The sequence below is a fragment of the Cataglyphis hispanica genome, chromosome 2 (assembly GCF_021464435.1).
Source record: "Cataglyphis hispanica isolate Lineage 1 chromosome 2, ULB_Chis1_1.0, whole genome shotgun sequence".
Taxonomy (NCBI): Eukaryota; Metazoa; Arthropoda; class Insecta; order Hymenoptera; family Formicidae; genus Cataglyphis; species Cataglyphis hispanica.
The window spans coordinates 278,107-296,856 of record NC_065955.1 but is presented as its reverse complement, the minus strand read 5'-3'; the positions used below and the strand labels follow the sequence as shown (position 1 = coordinate 296,856).

The following is an 18,750-nucleotide window of genomic DNA, read 5'->3' as shown; positions in this document are numbered from 1 at the left end:
TTATCGTCCGAGATCGACAACGCGATCTCCAAAAATCGCGGCTTTATCTCGCCGGAAGGTAAAGTTGTGCTTGACGTGTTGTGACGTGCGCGTGGTTGTGACAAGGACGCGTATGGCCGACCGCGGCCGATTCAGCCAATCCGCGATCCCCACGCTGAGGACGATGCCACGCGTATGAAAGCGCGAGCCTATCGCTTCGCCGACGCAGCGCCGCGTCTGCTCAGCCGCTCATTCGTCGCGCGCTCCTCGTGGACGGTGTCTTCCTCATTATCCCATCCTCTTCATCGTCGCCGTCATTCCTCGTTACCGTTTGCTTCAACGAGGCGAACCCTTATATTCCGGGACTCGGTTCTCCGAAGGTACCAGCGACGAGAAGAGAGCGTTTCCGGATTTGCAAAGAGAGGGATTCTGATCAGTATGAGGGGTTTCGTCGGCGAATTTTGTCTCGCGGCGCTTTGCCTCATCGCGGCTTGTCTCGCCAAGGTAGAGGTCGACGAGGGTGTCTTGGTAGTCACCAAGGACAACTTTGACAGCGTCATCGAAGAAAATGAGTTTGTGCTCCTCGAGTTCTGTAAGTATATATATATATATATATATATATATATATATATATATATATATATATGTATATGTATATATATATATATATATATATATATATATATGTGTGTGTACGTGTATCTGTATATCTTTCTTCGGAGTATATCTGTTGCTCCGAGGGAGTTGCACCGATCCATCTGCACTTTTTGTACTCGGGACGAGACTTTACTTACCCTTCGCGGTTACAAGGATGAAGAAAAAAAATGTAATCTCTCTCTCTCTCTCTCTCTCACTATAAAAAATAATGTTAATGTAATTACATACGATTAAGGAGAGGAGAGAAATCTTTATTAAAATTCATCCCTCATGATTTTACTCCGAACGAATAGGTTGCCGGTTTCACTCGCGTGATCCAGATGCAAACACGAACTCTGTACACGTCATCACTCGAGCCTCGAGCATCCTCGAGGAGAAATAACGGGAGACCGGTAGCGGTACACGCGATCGATTCCAGACATGTTCTCCAGTGCGATTTCATACAATTTATCATCATTTCCTCTTTCTTTCTTTTCTCTTCATTTTTAATGATATTATGAATGATCTGACATCTGGCCCCATGATCGTAGAAAGAGAAGGAGAAAACGCCGAAAAGAATAAATGTCCGTTTCGATCACATTTGGACAACATCTGTTATATATTCTTATCACAATGAGATATATGTGTTTACGAGATTTTAATCTCTTAGATGCCTTTTAATGATCTTTTAGATTTTTCGTAAACGAGAACAGTTTTATGTTCTCGATAACTCTTCTTCGTCTAAAACGCAGACCACGCGTCGTGTTTGTCTTGTCTATGTGTAGAAAGTGTAGGAAAGTGCAGAAATAAAACGAGCCTTTTTCCTTTCCTTGGTGCTTTTTTTTTACCGTTATACTTTGTAAGTCGGTGATCCGGTCGAGACGGCGGATGACGTCACATTATGATAATTCCATGAAGGTGATGCCGGTAATTGAACAGCGAACCGCGAATAATCCAAATCGATCCATCTGAATTAAATGATCTAGATTAAACGTTTGAATTAATTACGCCTTTACCGGGATCGAAAAATTTATGTCAATTTTATCAATTTTTAAATCACTAATTGCCATTTTGTGAATTTGCATAATTAACCATATGGTATTCATGTAATTCGACAATTCACGGTTATATTTCAGAAAAATTTTAGCACATGAAATCGTGGGATGGTAATCTAATATTTTTCTTTTTTTTTATTTGATTTTATTAAATAAGAACTTTGATATAAAAGAAGAATTCCTCTCTTCAGATTCTTCTCTTTATAAACCTTCAGCAGAGTCATATTTCATATGTTTGCTTATATCACTGTCAAGATTATAATAGAGATGGGAATAAAATAAAATTAAAAAATTTATAATGTTGCGAATGTAGATTATTATCTATTAAATTTTTTCTGAATAATAATCTTGCATTTGGGTAGATACCAAAATACTAATGCTATTATATATACTTCTTTGTCACAGATGCTCCATGGTGCGGACATTGTAAAGCTTTAGCACCTGAATATGCTAAAGCGGCAAAGAAATTGGAAGACGAAAAATCAACGATCAAATTAGGCAAGGTGGATGCAACAATCGAGACACAACTCGCCGAGAAACATAAAGTGAAGGGATATCCTACTCTCATATTTTATCGTAAGGGAGCTCTGATTGAATATACTGGTGGCCGTCAAGCTGACGATATCGTCAATTGGCTAAACAAAAAGACTGGTCCGCCTGCCAAAGATTTGTTGACGATCGATGAGACGAAAGTGTTTATTGACACACACAATGTCGCTATTGTTGGATTCTTTAAGGTATAGCAATGTTGAAATATTGTTGAATATATCTCTTTGGTTCAGAGTCATTATGTAATTCATTATATTCATCATTATTGGTTGTATTATATATAAAACTTTTTGCATTTTGAATAATTATATATTATGATAATCACAGAATCCAATACATTAATTTCTTAATGTATTTTTGATGCTTTTCATATACATATAATGACTTTATTAGGATGTGACGAGTGATGCTGCCAAAATGTTCTTGGAAGTTGGCAACATTGTAGATGATCATGTGTTTGGTATTACTAGCGCTGACGAAGTTTTTAATGAATATAAGATTGAAGATGGAAAGATTGTGCTATTCAAAAAGGTATGCTTACATTACTGTATTAGTATTTTGAAATAGGAATAATCTGAAGCAAAATTGATTTCTATTCTACAAAATAAGAGTTTACAAATCAAATTGATTTCTTATTCTTTGTAGTTTGATGAAGGAAGAGCCATCTACGACGGAGAAGTTACTATTAAAGATGTACAAAACTTTATTTTCGTACACTCGTTACCTTTGGTTGTTGAATTTAACCAGGATACGGCGCAGAAGATTTTCAGCGGAGACATCAAGAGTCACTTATTAATCTTCCTTAGCAAGGAAGCTGGCCATTTTGAACAACACACGGATGCAATTCGAGCGCCGGCGACAAAATATCGCGGCGAGGTATAAAACATATTTGTACATTATTATTTCTTGTTTTCTTGTGTATCATTTTCAAAAGAATCGATTAAAATATCGCTTTAATATATCTGCAGGTCTTATTCGTAACGATCGACTGTGATGAGACTGATCATGAACGCATTCTCGAGTTTTTCGGTTTGAAAAAGGAAAATGTGCCGGCTATGCGGCTCATTAAACTCGAACAGGATATGGCGAAATACAAGCCTGAAAATCCAGAATTAACTACCGAAAATATAGAAGAATTTGTTACCGCTTTCGTAGAAGGCAAATTAAAGCGACACTTGCTTACACAGGATCTACCTGAGGATTGGGATAAGAACCCGGTTAAAGTCCTTGTTGGCACAAACTTCCACGAAATTGCCTATGACAAGGAGAAGGACGTTCTCGTTGAGTTTTACGCACCTTGGTGTGGCCATTGTCAGCAGCTCGCACCTATTTACGATAAAGTATGTTTTCTCTTTCTGTTGAAACTCATTTGTAAACTGATAATAGCTTTGTTACATCGATAAAGCGTTGATTTCAGCTTGGTGAAAAATATAAGGACAATGACAAGTTGGTCATCGCGAAAATGGATGCTACTGCTAATGAATTGGAAGATGTAAAGATCGTCAATTTTCCCACAATCACGCTATACAAAAAAGAGACGAATCAGGTACAAATTTTTCGCTTTCGTTTAATTTGTGATACACTTATAACATTCTCATTTCAATAATTTTCGTTCTTAGGCTGTAGAATTCAACGGCGAAAGAACGCTCGAAGGTCTTTCCAAATTTATTGAAAGTGGCGGAGAATACGGTCAAGCCGCGGAAGAGGTATGTTACGGAATTGCATTTATATCGCGAAAGAAAGTTTGTACAAATATGTTCGATTACTAAAGAGAGAGACACAGTAAATTATCTACTATTCGAGTCATGTCGAGTTTTTGATGAATTTTACAAAGTGTAATTTTTTTAATATTGTTTATATTGATTATTTTACATTACAGGCTCAAGAAGAGGACGAAGACGACGACGTGCCAAGGAAGGATGAGTTATAAACGCATATAATCATTATTATAAGAAGTAAAATCAACATTGATTCGTCTTTTATATTTCCTGCATCCAATTAACTCCATAATTTTTCCCACTTTACAACAAAATATTTCATTTACGAGAATAATTCTCAATGATGCATTTTCACACACATTTGTTAGGAATTAAGTTAACATAAATGTGTACAATTTATATAAATAGAAAATTATATGTTTGCAGTTTCACATAGAGAGCTATTGTCACAATCTCGAGTTCAAATGTCGCGATGCACAGACATTTTATCTTTTAATTAGTAAAAAGTAAATCACATAAGCAAAAAGTCATATAAATCAAAATCTACGATATTGAAGCATTTACAATGCGCTTGATAAGAAGATCGAAAATACCTATTTCTACACGATTATGACATTTTGTTGACTCGATTGTTGACTCTCTCTATCTTCTGGAAACTGCAGCATTTATACTTTCGCGCTTTTATCTCTCCACACATTAATATGAGAAAGTGGATTGTTAATCTAAGAACAAAATCTGAAAAAAATCATAGATCACATTTTATTTTTTATAGAACTTCTTATTTTTATTTACACATCATTTAAGCGGTTCGTTGCTCGTTGCTACACGCAAACAAAAGCAAGTCTTCGGGCACTGCAAAGGGCTAGTGGTTTACAAGTACATTTCCAATTTGCAGCATTTTTAAAACTATCACGGCGGGTGATGGTTTTAGATAGTTAGGATAGGCAGTTGTTTTCAATGTTCTAGTTTTTGATTGACTGAAATTAGGAAAAAAAAAAACAAATTAGCGATGAGCGATGAGGCACGTATTGTCGAAAAGGGAAAAAAAGAAAAAAGTAAATTTTATATATATATATATATATATATATATATATATCATATTAAGTCTTTATTATATATTATTCTTAATATATAAAAGATATTATTCTATTCTGATTTATGTCTATTTCATTATCTTATCACATTATATGATGTAAATTATAAATATACGTTTTCTACTATATGTATTGTATAACAAAATTCAGTTTTTAATTCTTTCTTTACATATAAGTTATCAAACTCGCATATTTGCTTTGCGTTCAGCTAATAATATACGATTTGTGCATTTGCGTAAACAAACAAAAGTGTGACGAGTAATCACACCGATTATATAATAATTGGCATAAACAACTATTCTTATTGTATTATCTTATTGCTTAGAGCAAAAATTGTGTTACTTATGTACGGAAATTAACACTTTGAGTGGCAAACACATTTCATCTTTTTTCGTTATTTTTTTGTAATAATATTACATTTATATTTTTTTTTATCAGGATCGCGGACAAGTGGAAATATCAGGCCATATGTTAAATTTGTCAAATTTGCACGAATTGTTACACAACACTCTGTTAATCACGGAGGAGGTGAAACAGATATTGAAAATGGACTGCGACGAAGCGGCATTTGTTTTAAAGCCGTGGCAGGTGAAGGACATTGTTGAAAAACAAATAGATGAGGAGGGCATTTGTAATTGTAACAAAGTATGATATAATCCATCCATTACATACACACACACACACGTGTATATATATATATATATATATATATATATATAATTTATGCATATACCTATGTAGAAATATTTGTTTTATATTTGTCATCAATTAGATTGCGAGTGAAAACGAAACTGAGGAAATCGCCGCGGGAATAGGACGAGCGATAATTCTGGCACAGGAATTGCGGGAAAAGTTGAAACTTAATGTAGCTGCATCGAAGAAAAGATCTTGGAGAAAAGACTCGATTGAACATATTTATTCATCCAATCTTATGTTGATTAATAATCGCAAAAAAGTATCGAAAGATAATATTTCAACGCAAAAAGTGAATATTGCGAGGAATTCTGACGCTAAGGAAATTGCACAAGTTAAGGCCGACAAAATAACTTGTAATTTTGCGGCGAAAAAACTTACATCGCCGAAGCTTATTGACAATGCGAAGCAAAGTGATATAATCGATAAGAAAATACAAAATGCAAAATCGAAAACATCGTCTACGAAGATTGCGGCAAAATTAAAGAGAGAAAAAAATTTTATACTTGAAAATAAAACACACGTTAAAAAGATAAGTTCAGCAAATAAATTACAAGCTGGACGTAATACTTTTAATGATGATCCACAAAATGTATGTAATATAATATATTATATATACATATTTAAATATATATACGTATATACACATATAAACTTTTAATATAAAATTGTTTCATTGTGCGCGTTTTTATTTTAGTCAGGAAAATCTTTAACGCCCGAAGCATCAGCTGCCGAATTGAACGATTTAATATGCAAAATTGCAACGCGACAATCTGCCGAGAGTGCGTTAATTCCTTCTTTAAATCATAAAATTGATTGTCCATTACATGGAAGTGACGCGCGTCAGTTTATACAAGAACGGATTGTAACGATAGACATAGTAGAAGCACTGCGATATTTTAATGTACCGAATGACATTGTTAAAGTATTGAGAGCTTATCATGCATTTTTAAAGACTGAAACTGATGACTCGAATGATACTAAGGAGAATAGATACAAGAAATCACGTGATGCTTTTCTAAAAGAATTTGAAGCGATGGTAAGTAAAAGAGAAAGAGAGTGTGAGTGCAGGGGAAAGTGATATATTTTTTAAATTATGTAAAATCATTTTTATATTTATGCGTTTTTTTACATCTCACAGAATACAGTTACGCAAGATTGTTTACCACAAGAGCGTCATTTGCTTAAAACAGCAGCTGAATCAATATCTATATTTAAAATTTTTAACGAAAATTTAAATTTGACCCAACTGAATGATATAAAGAATATTCTCCGTCAATTAGGAGCTTCTTTAAAGCAATATAACATCAAAAATGTTATAGAATCCGCAATCGAAACACCATTCTGTAATTTTTCTTTGGCAAGAGGCTGGATGTCAAATGGCATATGGAATATATCCTGCATGGGACATTTTGAAAGTAAATTTGCGCATTTTATATATACATACATTGATCGATTTTCTGAATTTTTAATTTTGCTCAAATATATATCTTGTCTGGATTTATAAAATGTTTCAGATTTTTCCCGAGCATACAACATAAGATACCGCAATAGGAAGCAATTGTTATCGCTGTACGAAGCGATACAGAAATTACAGCGCACAGAATATCTGAATACGTTGATCATCATTATTTTACGCGATTTAATGCCTATTGTCAAGTCTAACATTGAGCCTACGAGCACAGAATATGCGTTGGCGTACAAAGTGATGTTTATTCTTCATCAGGGTTTAAATCCCAAAGTGCCAGTTTTAGTGAAAACTGATTGAGCCAAATCCTATGCTACACATATATCCAGCGTTACTATAGTAACCACCCTGTATGTACGCTTAATTGATAATATCTATTTATGTTTGCGAAGATAGAACTTTACCAGATAAACTGTGAAGAATAGACGGAAATATATGCAGAGTTGTTTCTTATACTATAATATAATTTTTATTTGTACCCAATCTTTCATTGTATCCAAAAAGTGCTATTAAATATTTCCTAATACATGAAAATAAAATTTTAAATATTATACTGAACTGATTTTTATGAGTATACGCTGGATCTATATTATTTCTTTCTTTTTTTCCGGTCTATAATTTTGCGATTATTTATTACATACGATGAATACGGAGTACACTTATACGAAGAAAAGAATGCATTTCGGGAAGAGATGCAATTTTTCCGATTTCGACAAGATCGAGGTGGAGATCAAGTCAAATCCGACGTTAATGAGCAATTATGTCAGAATGGATCCCGTTACGCATGCTACGCAATTTGGTAAAGTTTATGCGGTCCACGAGGTATGATATATTTCTTTGGACAATAGTTTTACGAAAGATATATTGTCAGTATATCTATCTCACACACACATATGTCGTAGGTAAATACGACTACTGCGACATACAAGGACAACAAGATGTTTCATTACGAGGGCGGCTGGCCAAAGGATGTAAATATGAAGGATTTGGAACAGACGGTTAGATATAGACGCAAGATCGAGAAAGATGAGTTATACATCCACACGATGCTGCAATTACTACCCGTAAAGAGATTTACCTCTTTTTCTCTTGTCGATTTTTTTGAAATAATTGAAACTTTCTCGTTCTTTTCAAGTCGATGGAGCACTGCATTTTACAAAACAATGCTTGCAATATCTACGAGCAGTACTTTGCCGACATAGAAGCGAGCCCGCTGATACAAAGAGCCTTCTCGCGCACAGTGAATGTTTACCGTGATCCTCTGACGATGAAACGACAGATCACTCATCTGTCATGGTCGCCAGATCAGGGTACTCGCTTCGCGGCCAGTTACTGCAACGATGATTTCAAGAAGAGCTCCAGCGGCAATTACGCGTCCTACATTTGGGAAGTAGGTGCGCGTCGAACATGTAGAAGGGATTAAAGTTGAATAACAATCGCGTTGACGAATAATACATTAGAAGAAATTCTATTCTGTAGAGAACCCAAACAATCCCTACATGACGTTAAAGCCTTTCTGTCCAATTTTGACTTTGGAGTACAATCCCAAGGACAGCAATATTTTGATAAGTGGTCTGGCGACTGGGCAGGTATCATGCTGGGACATTAGGCGAGGATCAGAAGCGGTGGATATCAGCTCGGTGGAGTTCAGTCACCGGGATCCCTGCGACAAGACTCTGTGGATCAATTCCAAGACCGGTACCGAATTCTTTAGCGCCTCGAAAGATGGACAGGTGTATATTTAATTCCTCACGTATGAGACATCAACAATAGAACTGAATCGTATATTTGAGCTTGTAGATAAAGTGGTGGGATATCAGGAAAATGCAAATTCCGACAGAGACGTTGGTGATAGACCTGTTAAAGCCGGAAGATCAGAACGTAGACAAAGCGATCGGCATTTCAGCTCTTCAGTTTGAGCCGTCAATTGGCACGCGTTTCATGTGCGGTTTGGAAAACGGTATGATAAATTCTCCAGATGAATCATATATATATTTGGATATTATTCGATATTACTTCGCGCTTTTATAGGAATAGAAAGAATAAGACGAAATAGGAAGAAGATAAAATAAATTATTAATTGATAAGTTTTATAAGTAAAACTTTGATGACACGAAGAGACAAGCGATTTAAAAAAAAAAATATTTATGTGATATTAACAGTCTTATTAAGTGATACGATAGCTTACAGTCACGAAATGTCACGCAAATGCTATTAATTGTCGAATACGCGTAGAATAAATCTTTTGAATTTGTCCATGAATTTTGAAAATTTACCTATGATGAGGATAATTCTAATATCGTTCAGGAATCGTGATATCGGGCAATCGCAAGGGTAAAACGCCTGGCGAGAAAATCGCTTCGAGATTCAAGGCGCAATACGGACCGGTTATAAGTCTGGAGAGGAATCCGACATTTGTGAAAAACTTTTTGACGGTCGGCGACTGGACCGCGAGGATCTGGTCAGAGGACTGTAGGGAATCCTGCATAGCGTGGACACCGTGAGTGTTTTAGAAAAAAAATGATTACGAGAAACTTACGCGGCAAGCTTGTTAAACGATTAACGAAACAAAATTAAATTCCTAACAGCGGACATCGAGATTTTTTAACTGGCGGTGCGTGGAGCGCCACGCGTTATTCCGTCTATTATTTGATTAAAACTGACGGTACTTTAGACGTGTGGGATTTCTTAATTCAACAGGACAGCCCAGTTCTTAGCGTAAAGGTATTGCGCTAATACAATTTACGTGACTGCAAATTGGATTTTTTTAATAATTTAATTAAATTTTAATTTATATAATAACAATATCGTTTAAAGGTCTGCGATGAGAGCTTGACATGTTTACGACCACACGAGCAGGGACAATTAGCTGCAGTTGCGAACAAAAAGGGTGCAACTTATCTGCTCGAATTTTCCGAAGCTTTAAAAGTCAATCAAAAGAACGACAAATTGCTATTAACCGCGGTAAATATTACATAACAATAGAAAAATAATAATAATTATATAACAATATAAAGAATAATAATAAATAATAAATAAGATCAAAGGATTGATCAAAAAGATAGTTTCTTTGTGTATTATTATAAAATATATGTAACATATATTTATAATAATAAACACAATTTCGAATATATGTAACGTCTTGTTGTTACTGTATTAATTTCTAACTATATATTTCTTTTTAATAATAATTATATTTTATTATGATAATGATAATAATAATAATTATTATTATTATTATTATATTATAAATTTAAGATTATTTTTAGATTAATTTTTTTAGCGCTGATGAATTATGTATATTTTTAAAATTTTAATAGAAAAAAAAGATATATTAATATTTGATAAACTTTCTTTAGTGCAGTTATATTGATATAATTGTAATAGGATATAACTGAATAAGCCAATAATATGAGAAGCCAATAATATGAGTCAATCTGATTTCGATACATGGTGAAAAAATTTATATGATTTTTAATTTCTGTCATTCTAATCTAATATAGCTGTCTAATATGGCCAAGAACATACATAATTTTTTATATCTAGGAAAATAAAAATAGAAGAAATAAGTTTTATATATGTTAGATTATATTTTTAACTGATTTTCTACGCATACTAATATTTCTGTATTAATACGATCAATTACGCTATTGATTTTGCTTCAGCTTCTAGATCGTGAGACGCGTAGAGAGAAAGTGATAGAAGCGAAAAACAGAGAGCAACGATTGAAGATGAAGACTCTAAAGATACACGGCGAGTCGGATTTTGCTGATGCTTCCTCGAAACCGGACGAACGGGAGGATGCTAAAGAATCTTCGAACGCTTTAAGGAATGCGCTGATAGCACAATGCGAACAAGAATACGAAAATATGATTAACACGGTAAGAGAATCATTTCATCGCTAAGTTCATTTGATCTCGCGTATAAGATACGTGTTTCTAAATTTTAATTATTACAGGAATTAACACGACAAGTGGAAGCGAGCAATGTGGAATTGAATAATAATGTGATGCAAAATGATGCTATTATAAATTGAAATGCTAAATACCTAATGACTAATAATTAATATACAAATAGTAAAATATTTCAATCTCAAACTATCAAAATACATTGTAGTAGATAAGCGATCCGAGAGAAAATAAATAATTTAAAAAGAGTAAATTGAAATAAAGAATTCTATAATAAAATTTGTAAGAATTCTTATATTTGTAAGGATATTAAAATCGAGATGTTATCTTTAAATTAAAAAAAATGTTTAAGAAAGTCTCTTCCAATTCTTAGATCTATTCTTTCCTCTACTGCTTTTTTTTGAAAAACTTTTTTCTTTGATGTCTTTTAATGTATCATGCTACAAGAATTTATTAGAATGAAAATTCTTGCAAGCGCATTTTATGAAAATGATGCGAAAGAGGAAAATTTGCAAGAGACAAAATATAAAGAGAATAATCGCAATAACGATTATTATCTTTTATCTCAAATCCTGCCTTATTACGAATATGAAGATTTGAAATGTGAAATGCGCAACCGAAAATTAAAAAATCGCATCAAGATATATAAGAGTTTTGAATTGGTGACCGCCGTCGCCGTTTATCGATCGATCCACAGTCTTTCACTGCTAGTAACTGAACATATATACTCCCACACCTGGTGTGTACTCGTTCCTAGCAACGAACTGTTGGTGAGCGACTCGTTCTACGCGACGGATAACGGAATTATTGTAATACTTATATCAATGGTTTCAACGAGGACTACACATAGCGAGAACAAAGAATTATTTCCTTTAGTGCCTGTTCGAGATAGTAGTGAGTATGTCATCTTCGTGTGTGCAATCGATCGATTCGCGCAAGTGAAATACATGCAATACCTTTTTTCGAACGACCTTGTTTCTTTTAGCGCGATAAGAATCATGAGAAAGAGATCGTAAGAATGGCTAAATCCGCCGAGCCTACGAAGGGTAGAAAATTGAGGAGATCGCGCAATGTGTCGTCCTTCTTGGAGGAATCGACGGAGAGCGCGACTTCGCTGCCGAAACCGATGATGAGCGTTGTTGTGGATGTTCATAACGAAAATTCATTGAACCGCCAACACCGAGATGACGAAAATGGTCTCGCGATCGAATTCTCGAATAATAAGGAGACTAAACGATCCTCTCAGAAAGTTTCCTCGCGAGCGAGTGAAGTGTCTCGGAATCACTCCGCTGATCGTGAAGCGAGGAGGAGGAGGAGATCCTCGAACGATCGTTCTTATCAGTCGCATGATGAGGTAATGACGATAATGCCATTGGATCTGATAGACGAATCCGAGAACAGGAACGATTCCCGTGAGGAGAAATCACATCGCAGGAAGCAATGGAACGCCGCGTCAAACGAGACAGAGCTAATGGATTCGAAAAAGCCACCGCGGAAACGTTGGTCCAAGGATACCGGGGTCATTCGGTTACCCGAGACGAGCGATGACGCATCTCCCTTGATCGACGACTCGCAACGTAAAGTTCCAGTTCCGGCGCCGCGAACCAGTAATGTACCTCTCGTTTTTGACAATCCAGCATTCGTATCCGAGGACGAAGTACTCCGCATCGAGACCGATCACAATCGCGAGAGCACCAAGATCGAGATGGGAAAAATGGGAAGCGATTGCTCAAACGTCGATGAGGTTGACTCAACATCCAGTGGTTCTTCGAGAAAGAAAACAAACGAAAAAGAACAACAAAGAGAGCGACATATCATGAACAGCAATAGTTGGTCTTCGAGGACAACCAGATTTGAACAGTCTTTGAACAGTCGAAAGAACAGCGCCGGAGAACTGGATTCGTCGACGAGTTTGGGGAGAATCACTGATCGATCGAACTCGATGGCTTCCGAAAATCGAACATCGACAAGCGGTGACGGAAGACTTCAATCGGAAGCGACGATGCGAGATCGATCGTCGAAAGGAAGAGAGCGATCGTTGTTTGAAAAGAAGAAGATTTCCATCAGTGACGAGGTCATCAGCTCATCAGCCGCGAAGGGTACGATCGATCCCATGGTCAAAAGAAAGAAGAGAAAGAAACGGAAACAGGAGAAAGAAGAGACAAGGGAAAACGAGAGGAAATACATTTCCGTAACAATTCATCGGGCCGACATGCTCGAAGATGACTACGCGAATGTGAAACGGCCAATGGTGATGATTCACATTGTGGAGGCTCGCACCGGCTCATACCTGAAGAACAGCAATGGCTATCTTCGACCGTTAATCACTGGCAAATTCGATTTCAGGGAGAATAAGTCAATGATACCGATCTGGGAAGAGGAACTTGTCTTCGAGCACGACTTTGACACGATCTTGAAACACGAGGATAACGATCGGACGGTGATCCTTTTCGAAGTGATAGATCTCTTAAGTTTTGCCGAAGCGAGCCTCGGCTATGATAAAATCGGCAAGTTTCTTCTTCTCGATGACGTATTAATAATTATGAATAAACAAATGTACAGAATCAATTTTTTATATAGATTTTTATTATTTTATTATAAGATGTCATACTTTAATATTATTTGTTATAGATTTTTTTATATTATATAATAAAGATCTACATATTAAAACTGATTCTGCGTGTGTGAATATTTATTTAAAATTGTGTCAATCAAAGATGATTCAACAAATCTATCTGAAATTGTCGCAATGGATGCAGTTTTTTTGCAGTTTTAATATTGAATATTGAATAAAAATAATCAATTATTTATCTATTTGTTGGAAAGGACATCAGTTAAAAATACTTGTACAAAATATACAAAATTAGCTATATTGTTACAAAAGTGAACAGAATGTTAATTATCTAATTGTTTTGTCCTATTGCGATTTTATATCACTTTTCCGGAAATTGAGTATATTCAATTTATGTTTGATTTTAGGTAGAGAGGGATGCTGGAACAAAATCGCATGGGCGTTCCTTAAACCCGTTGGAGTCAACAACATTTTTCACACGGATAAGAAAGTGCGATTGCAGCTTTACAGACCTAGACGAAGCTCCAAGCGATACAGGAAACACACATGCGAGGTATTATATCTCTCCGTTTCTCATTTGACCAACGAATCTTTTATAATCGGATTTTTGTCGGTTTGTAATCTAGAAATTTTAAGATTTTTTAGATATTCTATACTTATGCCTGTTTTCTACCTGTTTGCGTTTTGAATAATTCATTTCATAGCTTAAAATTTTCTAATTCTTTGTATAAATCTTTCTTCTGTATGTCGAAATAAATCACTTTTTTCAATATGAAACTTCCAAGTTCTACATGATTCATAATTAATAAATGAATAACATACATTTCATCACATGTGCACATGCAAAAAACTACCTTTTCATTATATTATCTAAAAGATTTAATTTAAAATGTACAATTAAAAGATTAATTATGTAAAAAACATAGTAGTTTTGCATAATTAACTTTTAACTTTTTAATAAGTTAATAATTTTTTAACTTAACTTTAAATGAGTTTTGTTTAAGTAACTTCTAATGTAATATAACATAGTTAATTTTTTTGATTAATTTTAAACTTAGTTAAAAAAAAAATTAACTTGATTAACTACCCAACCCTGATGATATCGCATTCTATAATTTTTCTTTCACATTTTTCACATTTTATTTATTTATTTTTTTTTTCACATGTAGGTTTATACGTGGTGGCAATCAAACAACAGAGACAAATATCCGAGCAGTCTTCTGGTAACAGTGACTTCAGTTCCATCATCGAAATCCGAATCTGTTCTTCATCAGCAATTGCCGCTAAATGATTTTCTTGACGATACGCATAATGATTCACGAAGAGAACTCTCGACAGAGCGTCGCACATCGGAGTCGATTGGTCTCCCCAAATGGGCGCGACTGGCCGCTCAGTCCTGTAAAATCCCGAACGAGAAAATGTTCGAGACAGAGGCGAGCGAGAATGGCTCTTTCTATGTCACCTTCAGCAACGACGGCAAGTATTTGGCCTGCGTCCATTCTGAAGAGTACAATTATCCAATTGTCGTTTATGAGGTGCGTTTGCAATGTCAAAGATATTGAGATAAACTAATATTAGACCTACAGAAGAGAAAAACAAAAGGAAGAATAAAAAAAAATTTTTATTTTAAATTTCAATTTCTTCAAGGTGCGACAAGTGTATCGCGCGTAAAATTCAATATTTCATCCTTTCACAATGTAAATTTTTATTTGCCGAAATAACAATATCTCCGAATTGTGTGTAATTATTATTTTTATTTATAGATCGAAACCGGCAAAATTCACGTTCGATTTCTCGGCCACAAAACTTTTGTGTACTCTCTAAATTGGTCCAGCGACGATTATCACCTGCTGTCGGCGTCTGCGGACCAAACGGCGCGTATCTGGGATATTCGCAATCAGATTGTGCAACACATCGAGGTAATAGAACAATCGCTCTCAATTTTTATTTTGTTAAGATTAATGAGAATCTAAAAAACGATTTCTACATATCAATATTTTCCAAATATTCAAGCAATTACGTGCATATATTTTATCAATATCGATTGTCAGTTTTTTAAATATATACTATAATTTTTAATATTTTATTCTGATCGAAACTGCTTAAAACATATTGTGTATGGTCTACGACAAACGGTTTTCGAGATTAAGGATTAAGCAAATGTATATATTGAGAGAATTTACATAATATTTATATAGATTGTAAAATGAATAAAATTAACAATTGATTTTATCTGGCTGTCCAATTATTGCAGATGCTGCCGCATCCTTCGTACGTATATTGCGCCAAGTACGCTCCCGGCAAGATGATGATTATAGCAACAGGATGTTACGATGGAGTAGCTCGCATCTGGGCAAACGAGAAGAAAAGGTCAACGAAGCAAGAGTTGAGCCAGGAATTGGAAGGCCACGAGGGTTTCGTCAACTCCATGGTCTTTCAAAAAAATGGTAATTTGATCACGGCTGACAGTGTAGGATCGATAATCCTTTGGACGGTTCGCCGAAACGAGAGGATGTCATCGAGGTGGGAATGGTGCATCGCGAGAAGGATAAAAATTCGCGAGATTGAGGGAGTTGTCATCAACACGATTGTTCTGCATCCTCTTGAGTCTAGACTTCTCGTGCACTCGAGGGATAATGGCCTGCGAATGGTGGATCTCGCGACCGGCGTGATCTTGCAGAAGTACAAACAGTTAAATAATCAAAGGTATATTAACCGAGAGAATGTATTTCTCTTGATATTTTACAGATCTATCTTTATTTTACATATCCATCTTAAAACTTTTTTCCCGTATTCCTCTCAATTTCTTCAATCATCTCATTTTCATCTTCATAGTTTGCTCTAACATGACCTTAATTTCTTCTTCAAATCTCTTTCATATACTACTATTTTTTTTATTTCTCTCTCTTATTCTTTATCACATTATTTATTAATTCGATGTATTGAAATTCTTATTTTTCTTATTTATAGAATACAATTGAGAGCTTGCATATCTCCCTGCGGAGGTTTGATCTTGTGTGGCGGAGAAAATTCCATACTGAACATCTGGAACTTGGAGACGGGTAAGCACGTGGCCAAATACGCGAACGACAGACATAGCTCGTCCAGAGCAGTCATTTCTTGCGTAGATTATCATCCCTACGATCATGTATTGGCATTCTCAACATTCGGCAATCCGACACCGGTCCGCGTCTTGAGATTCAATAAGAACGCGAATGGCAGTGATGTTGCATTAAATCTTCTCACGGAGGATGCATCGCGAGCTTGCGATAATGAAGTAATCATGAACGTCTCGGAGTATCCTCTATTCCAGCAAGGCAAATCCAGTGGTGATACAACAGCGAGGAAAGAAATTTTCTCGTCTTCTTGTCCCGCTAATGATCACTCGATGATTCAGATCGAGAGCGATGATTGCGAGCGATCGTGGGCTACGCTCCGCCGTTTGAAAGAAATGGAACGATGCTGGAGAGAGAAGAGTCGGAATCGCTTATATTGTATTATCGAAAAGATCGATTCAATGTTGTCCAAGAGTTCAATGTTTTTCGAAGATGAAGGCGAACAGGTTTCGAGCCGTATAAACGAGCGTCGTCGTTCCTGGATCCAATCAAATACTAGTACATCTAGCGACATCGTTCCTAAAAAAGACATATTCCTTGAAGACTGCGCTGCAAATTCCATTAGGTATCAGCAGGGTGATTCTAACGAGAACGATAACGCACGATCCGATTTGACAAATCGCCAAAGTTGCTCTGATTACCGCAAATCGATTTCAACTTCTTTTGAAAAAACAAATGCGTTTGAGCCAAGTTCTCCGGACAGCGCCGGAACTTACATTGTAGAAATGTCGGAATTGAATGAAAACGTCGATAAGGTGTCAATCATAGCCGAGAAGATGGATTCCATACAACTAAGCGACAACTCGCTGGCCAGCAATGTTACATTTCTCATAGAGAATGAGCGAACATGAGTAATTTTTCTATCATGTTTTTTGTATCAGTTTTCTTTTAATATGATACGCTATCTCTGTCATATGCTGTGCACAATATTTTAATTATATAAATAATGTAAAGGTATAAAATGTATACATGCAGCGAATATCATACATAAATTTAATTTATTGTAACTCTATCTCGCTTTCTTCAATTTAGATCAATAAAAAAATAAACATAAATATCTGTTACAAATAAACCTCGTACGAATTAACAATATACTTAAAGTATGACAATAAAGTAAATTATTCCAATTTAGGATCACGTGGCAGAAGCGACTAATCATGTATCTAAATATGTGTAATCATCAATGTATATGCGCTTATGCTGTACGCGACATACAGTTAATGTTCTTTATATATACGTATGTATACATACAGATGTGTGTGTGGAATGTCATTATGTTTAGTTAATTATTATACATAGCCAATCTTTGTTGTTAGATAATTATATTGTTTAATGTCATGAAATGGTTGTGCTAAGTTAAACAATAACAAAGAAATTTAAAAGAAGACTTTTTGTTAAGGAATACTTAATACAAATAATAATAATAATAATTTTAATAATAATAATAATAATGCTTCTAAAATTATATAACACAATTAATAAAATGATTTTAATAACCAGATACCTTGGTTTCTAAATAAACTTTACGTTAACTTCAACAATAATACATCTCTGTCTAACTGTACGATAACAAAAATGTAATCTGTAATAAAGAACGATAAGCAATAAAAGCGAAGCAAAAATAAAAAATGTCTATGTAATCATAAAGTCTTTAAACAAATTAAAATAATGAAAACGCTTCTTCAATAAATTGAACCTTGCTATGCGCATTATAATCTAATGTGTCCGTATCTTCTAACACTAAAAAAAAAATATATATATATATATATATAATTTCCGAACAACGAAATGCGCAATCATGGAGACAAACTTAAATAACGGTAAATAAAATATAAAAATATTCACTAGCTTTCTACACTGTTTACACATATTCCGCATCGTTACGGAAAAAAAAGTAATAAAAAAATATTATAAATATATTCACGCATTATCCTTTTACATTCAGGTATGCGCGGTTATGTG

The 18,750-nt window shown here is 35.0% G+C and overlaps 4 protein-coding genes across 5 annotated transcripts; all 4 read left to right on the top strand.

The window, feature by feature from the left end:
* The first annotated feature begins 185 nt into the window (after nucleotides 1–185).
* LOC126856197 (protein disulfide-isomerase) lies at nucleotides 186–4,184 on the top strand. Its single transcript, XM_050604489.1, has 8 exons — nucleotides 186–571; nucleotides 2,076–2,407; nucleotides 2,613–2,750; nucleotides 2,865–3,095; nucleotides 3,188–3,559; nucleotides 3,637–3,765; nucleotides 3,839–3,925; nucleotides 4,099–4,184. The coding sequence occupies exons 1-8, from the start codon at nucleotides 418–420 to the stop codon at nucleotides 4,147–4,149; spliced, it is 1,494 nt and encodes a 497-aa protein (XP_050460446.1). The 5' UTR covers nucleotides 186–417; the 3' UTR covers nucleotides 4,150–4,184.
* Nucleotides 4,185–4,336: 152 nt separating this feature from the next.
* LOC126856205 (uncharacterized) lies at nucleotides 4,337–7,647 on the top strand. The gene is made up of 5 exons (XM_050604502.1): nucleotides 4,337–5,676; nucleotides 5,804–6,316; nucleotides 6,422–6,763; nucleotides 6,866–7,142; nucleotides 7,242–7,647. Exons 1-5 carry the CDS (start codon nucleotides 5,500–5,502, stop codon nucleotides 7,490–7,492), a joined length of 1,560 nt encoding a protein of 519 aa, XP_050460459.1. The 5' UTR covers nucleotides 4,337–5,499; the 3' UTR covers nucleotides 7,493–7,647.
* A 42-nt stretch (nucleotides 7,648–7,689) lies between these two features.
* Nucleotides 7,690–11,353, top strand: LOC126856182 (dynein axonemal intermediate chain 2-like). The gene is made up of 10 exons (XM_050604465.1): nucleotides 7,690–8,014; nucleotides 8,095–8,256; nucleotides 8,328–8,586; nucleotides 8,672–8,925; nucleotides 8,993–9,152; nucleotides 9,500–9,692; nucleotides 9,781–9,916; nucleotides 10,010–10,156; nucleotides 10,858–11,073; nucleotides 11,151–11,353. Exons 1-10 carry the CDS (start codon nucleotides 7,835–7,837, stop codon nucleotides 11,226–11,228), a joined length of 1,785 nt encoding a protein of 594 aa, XP_050460422.1. The 5' UTR covers nucleotides 7,690–7,834; the 3' UTR covers nucleotides 11,229–11,353.
* Nucleotides 11,354–11,493: 140 nt separating this feature from the next.
* LOC126856041 (jouberin-like) lies at nucleotides 11,494–18,540 on the top strand. 2 transcript variants are annotated; one of them, XM_050604209.1, is made up of 7 exons: nucleotides 11,494–11,994; nucleotides 12,086–13,611; nucleotides 14,084–14,225; nucleotides 14,842–15,207; nucleotides 15,436–15,591; nucleotides 15,927–16,378; nucleotides 16,643–18,540. In XM_050604209.1, the coding sequence occupies exons 2-7, from the start codon at nucleotides 12,119–12,121 to the stop codon at nucleotides 17,637–17,639; spliced, it is 3,606 nt and encodes a 1,201-aa protein (XP_050460166.1). In that variant the 5' UTR covers nucleotides 11,494–11,994; nucleotides 12,086–12,118; the 3' UTR covers nucleotides 17,640–18,540. The 2 variants fall into 2 exon arrangements, with proteins under 2 accessions (XP_050460166.1, XP_050460176.1); XM_050604219.1 differs by having other exon boundaries at nucleotides 11,494–11,998.
* The last annotated feature ends 210 nt before the right edge of the window (nucleotides 18,541–18,750 follow it).

Coding starts and splice junctions, on each gene's coding strand:
- LOC126856197 (XM_050604489.1), top strand. CDS start 418: ATGAGGGGTTTCGTCGGCGAATTTTGTCTCGCGGCGCTTTGCCTCATC. Junction 2,751..2,864: donor AGATTGTGCTATTCAAAAAG/GTATGCTTACAT, acceptor TATTCTTTGTAG/TTTGATGAAGGAAGAGCCAT. Junction 3,766..3,838: donor ACAAAAAAGAGACGAATCAG/GTACAAATTTTT, acceptor TTTCGTTCTTAG/GCTGTAGAATTCAACGGCGA.
- LOC126856205 (XM_050604502.1), top strand. CDS start 5,500: ATGTTAAATTTGTCAAATTTGCACGAATTGTTACACAACACTCTGTTA. Junction 5,677..5,803: donor GCATTTGTAATTGTAACAAA/GTATGATATAAT, acceptor GTCATCAATTAG/ATTGCGAGTGAAAACGAAAC. Junction 6,317..6,421: donor TTAATGATGATCCACAAAAT/GTATGTAATATA, acceptor TTTTTATTTTAG/TCAGGAAAATCTTTAACGCC.
- LOC126856182 (XM_050604465.1), top strand. CDS start 7,835: ATGAATACGGAGTACACTTATACGAAGAAAAGAATGCATTTCGGGAAG. Junction 8,587..8,671: donor GTCCTACATTTGGGAAGTAG/GTGCGCGTCGAA, acceptor TCTATTCTGTAG/AGAACCCAAACAATCCCTAC. Junction 9,693..9,780: donor TCCTGCATAGCGTGGACACC/GTGAGTGTTTTA, acceptor AATTCCTAACAG/CGGACATCGAGATTTTTTAA.
- LOC126856041 (XM_050604209.1), top strand. CDS start 12,119: ATGGCTAAATCCGCCGAGCCTACGAAGGGTAGAAAATTGAGGAGATCG. Junction 14,226..14,841: donor ACAGGAAACACACATGCGAG/GTATTATATCTC, acceptor TTTCACATGTAG/GTTTATACGTGGTGGCAATC. Junction 15,208..15,435: donor ATCCAATTGTCGTTTATGAG/GTGCGTTTGCAA, acceptor TTTTATTTATAG/ATCGAAACCGGCAAAATTCA.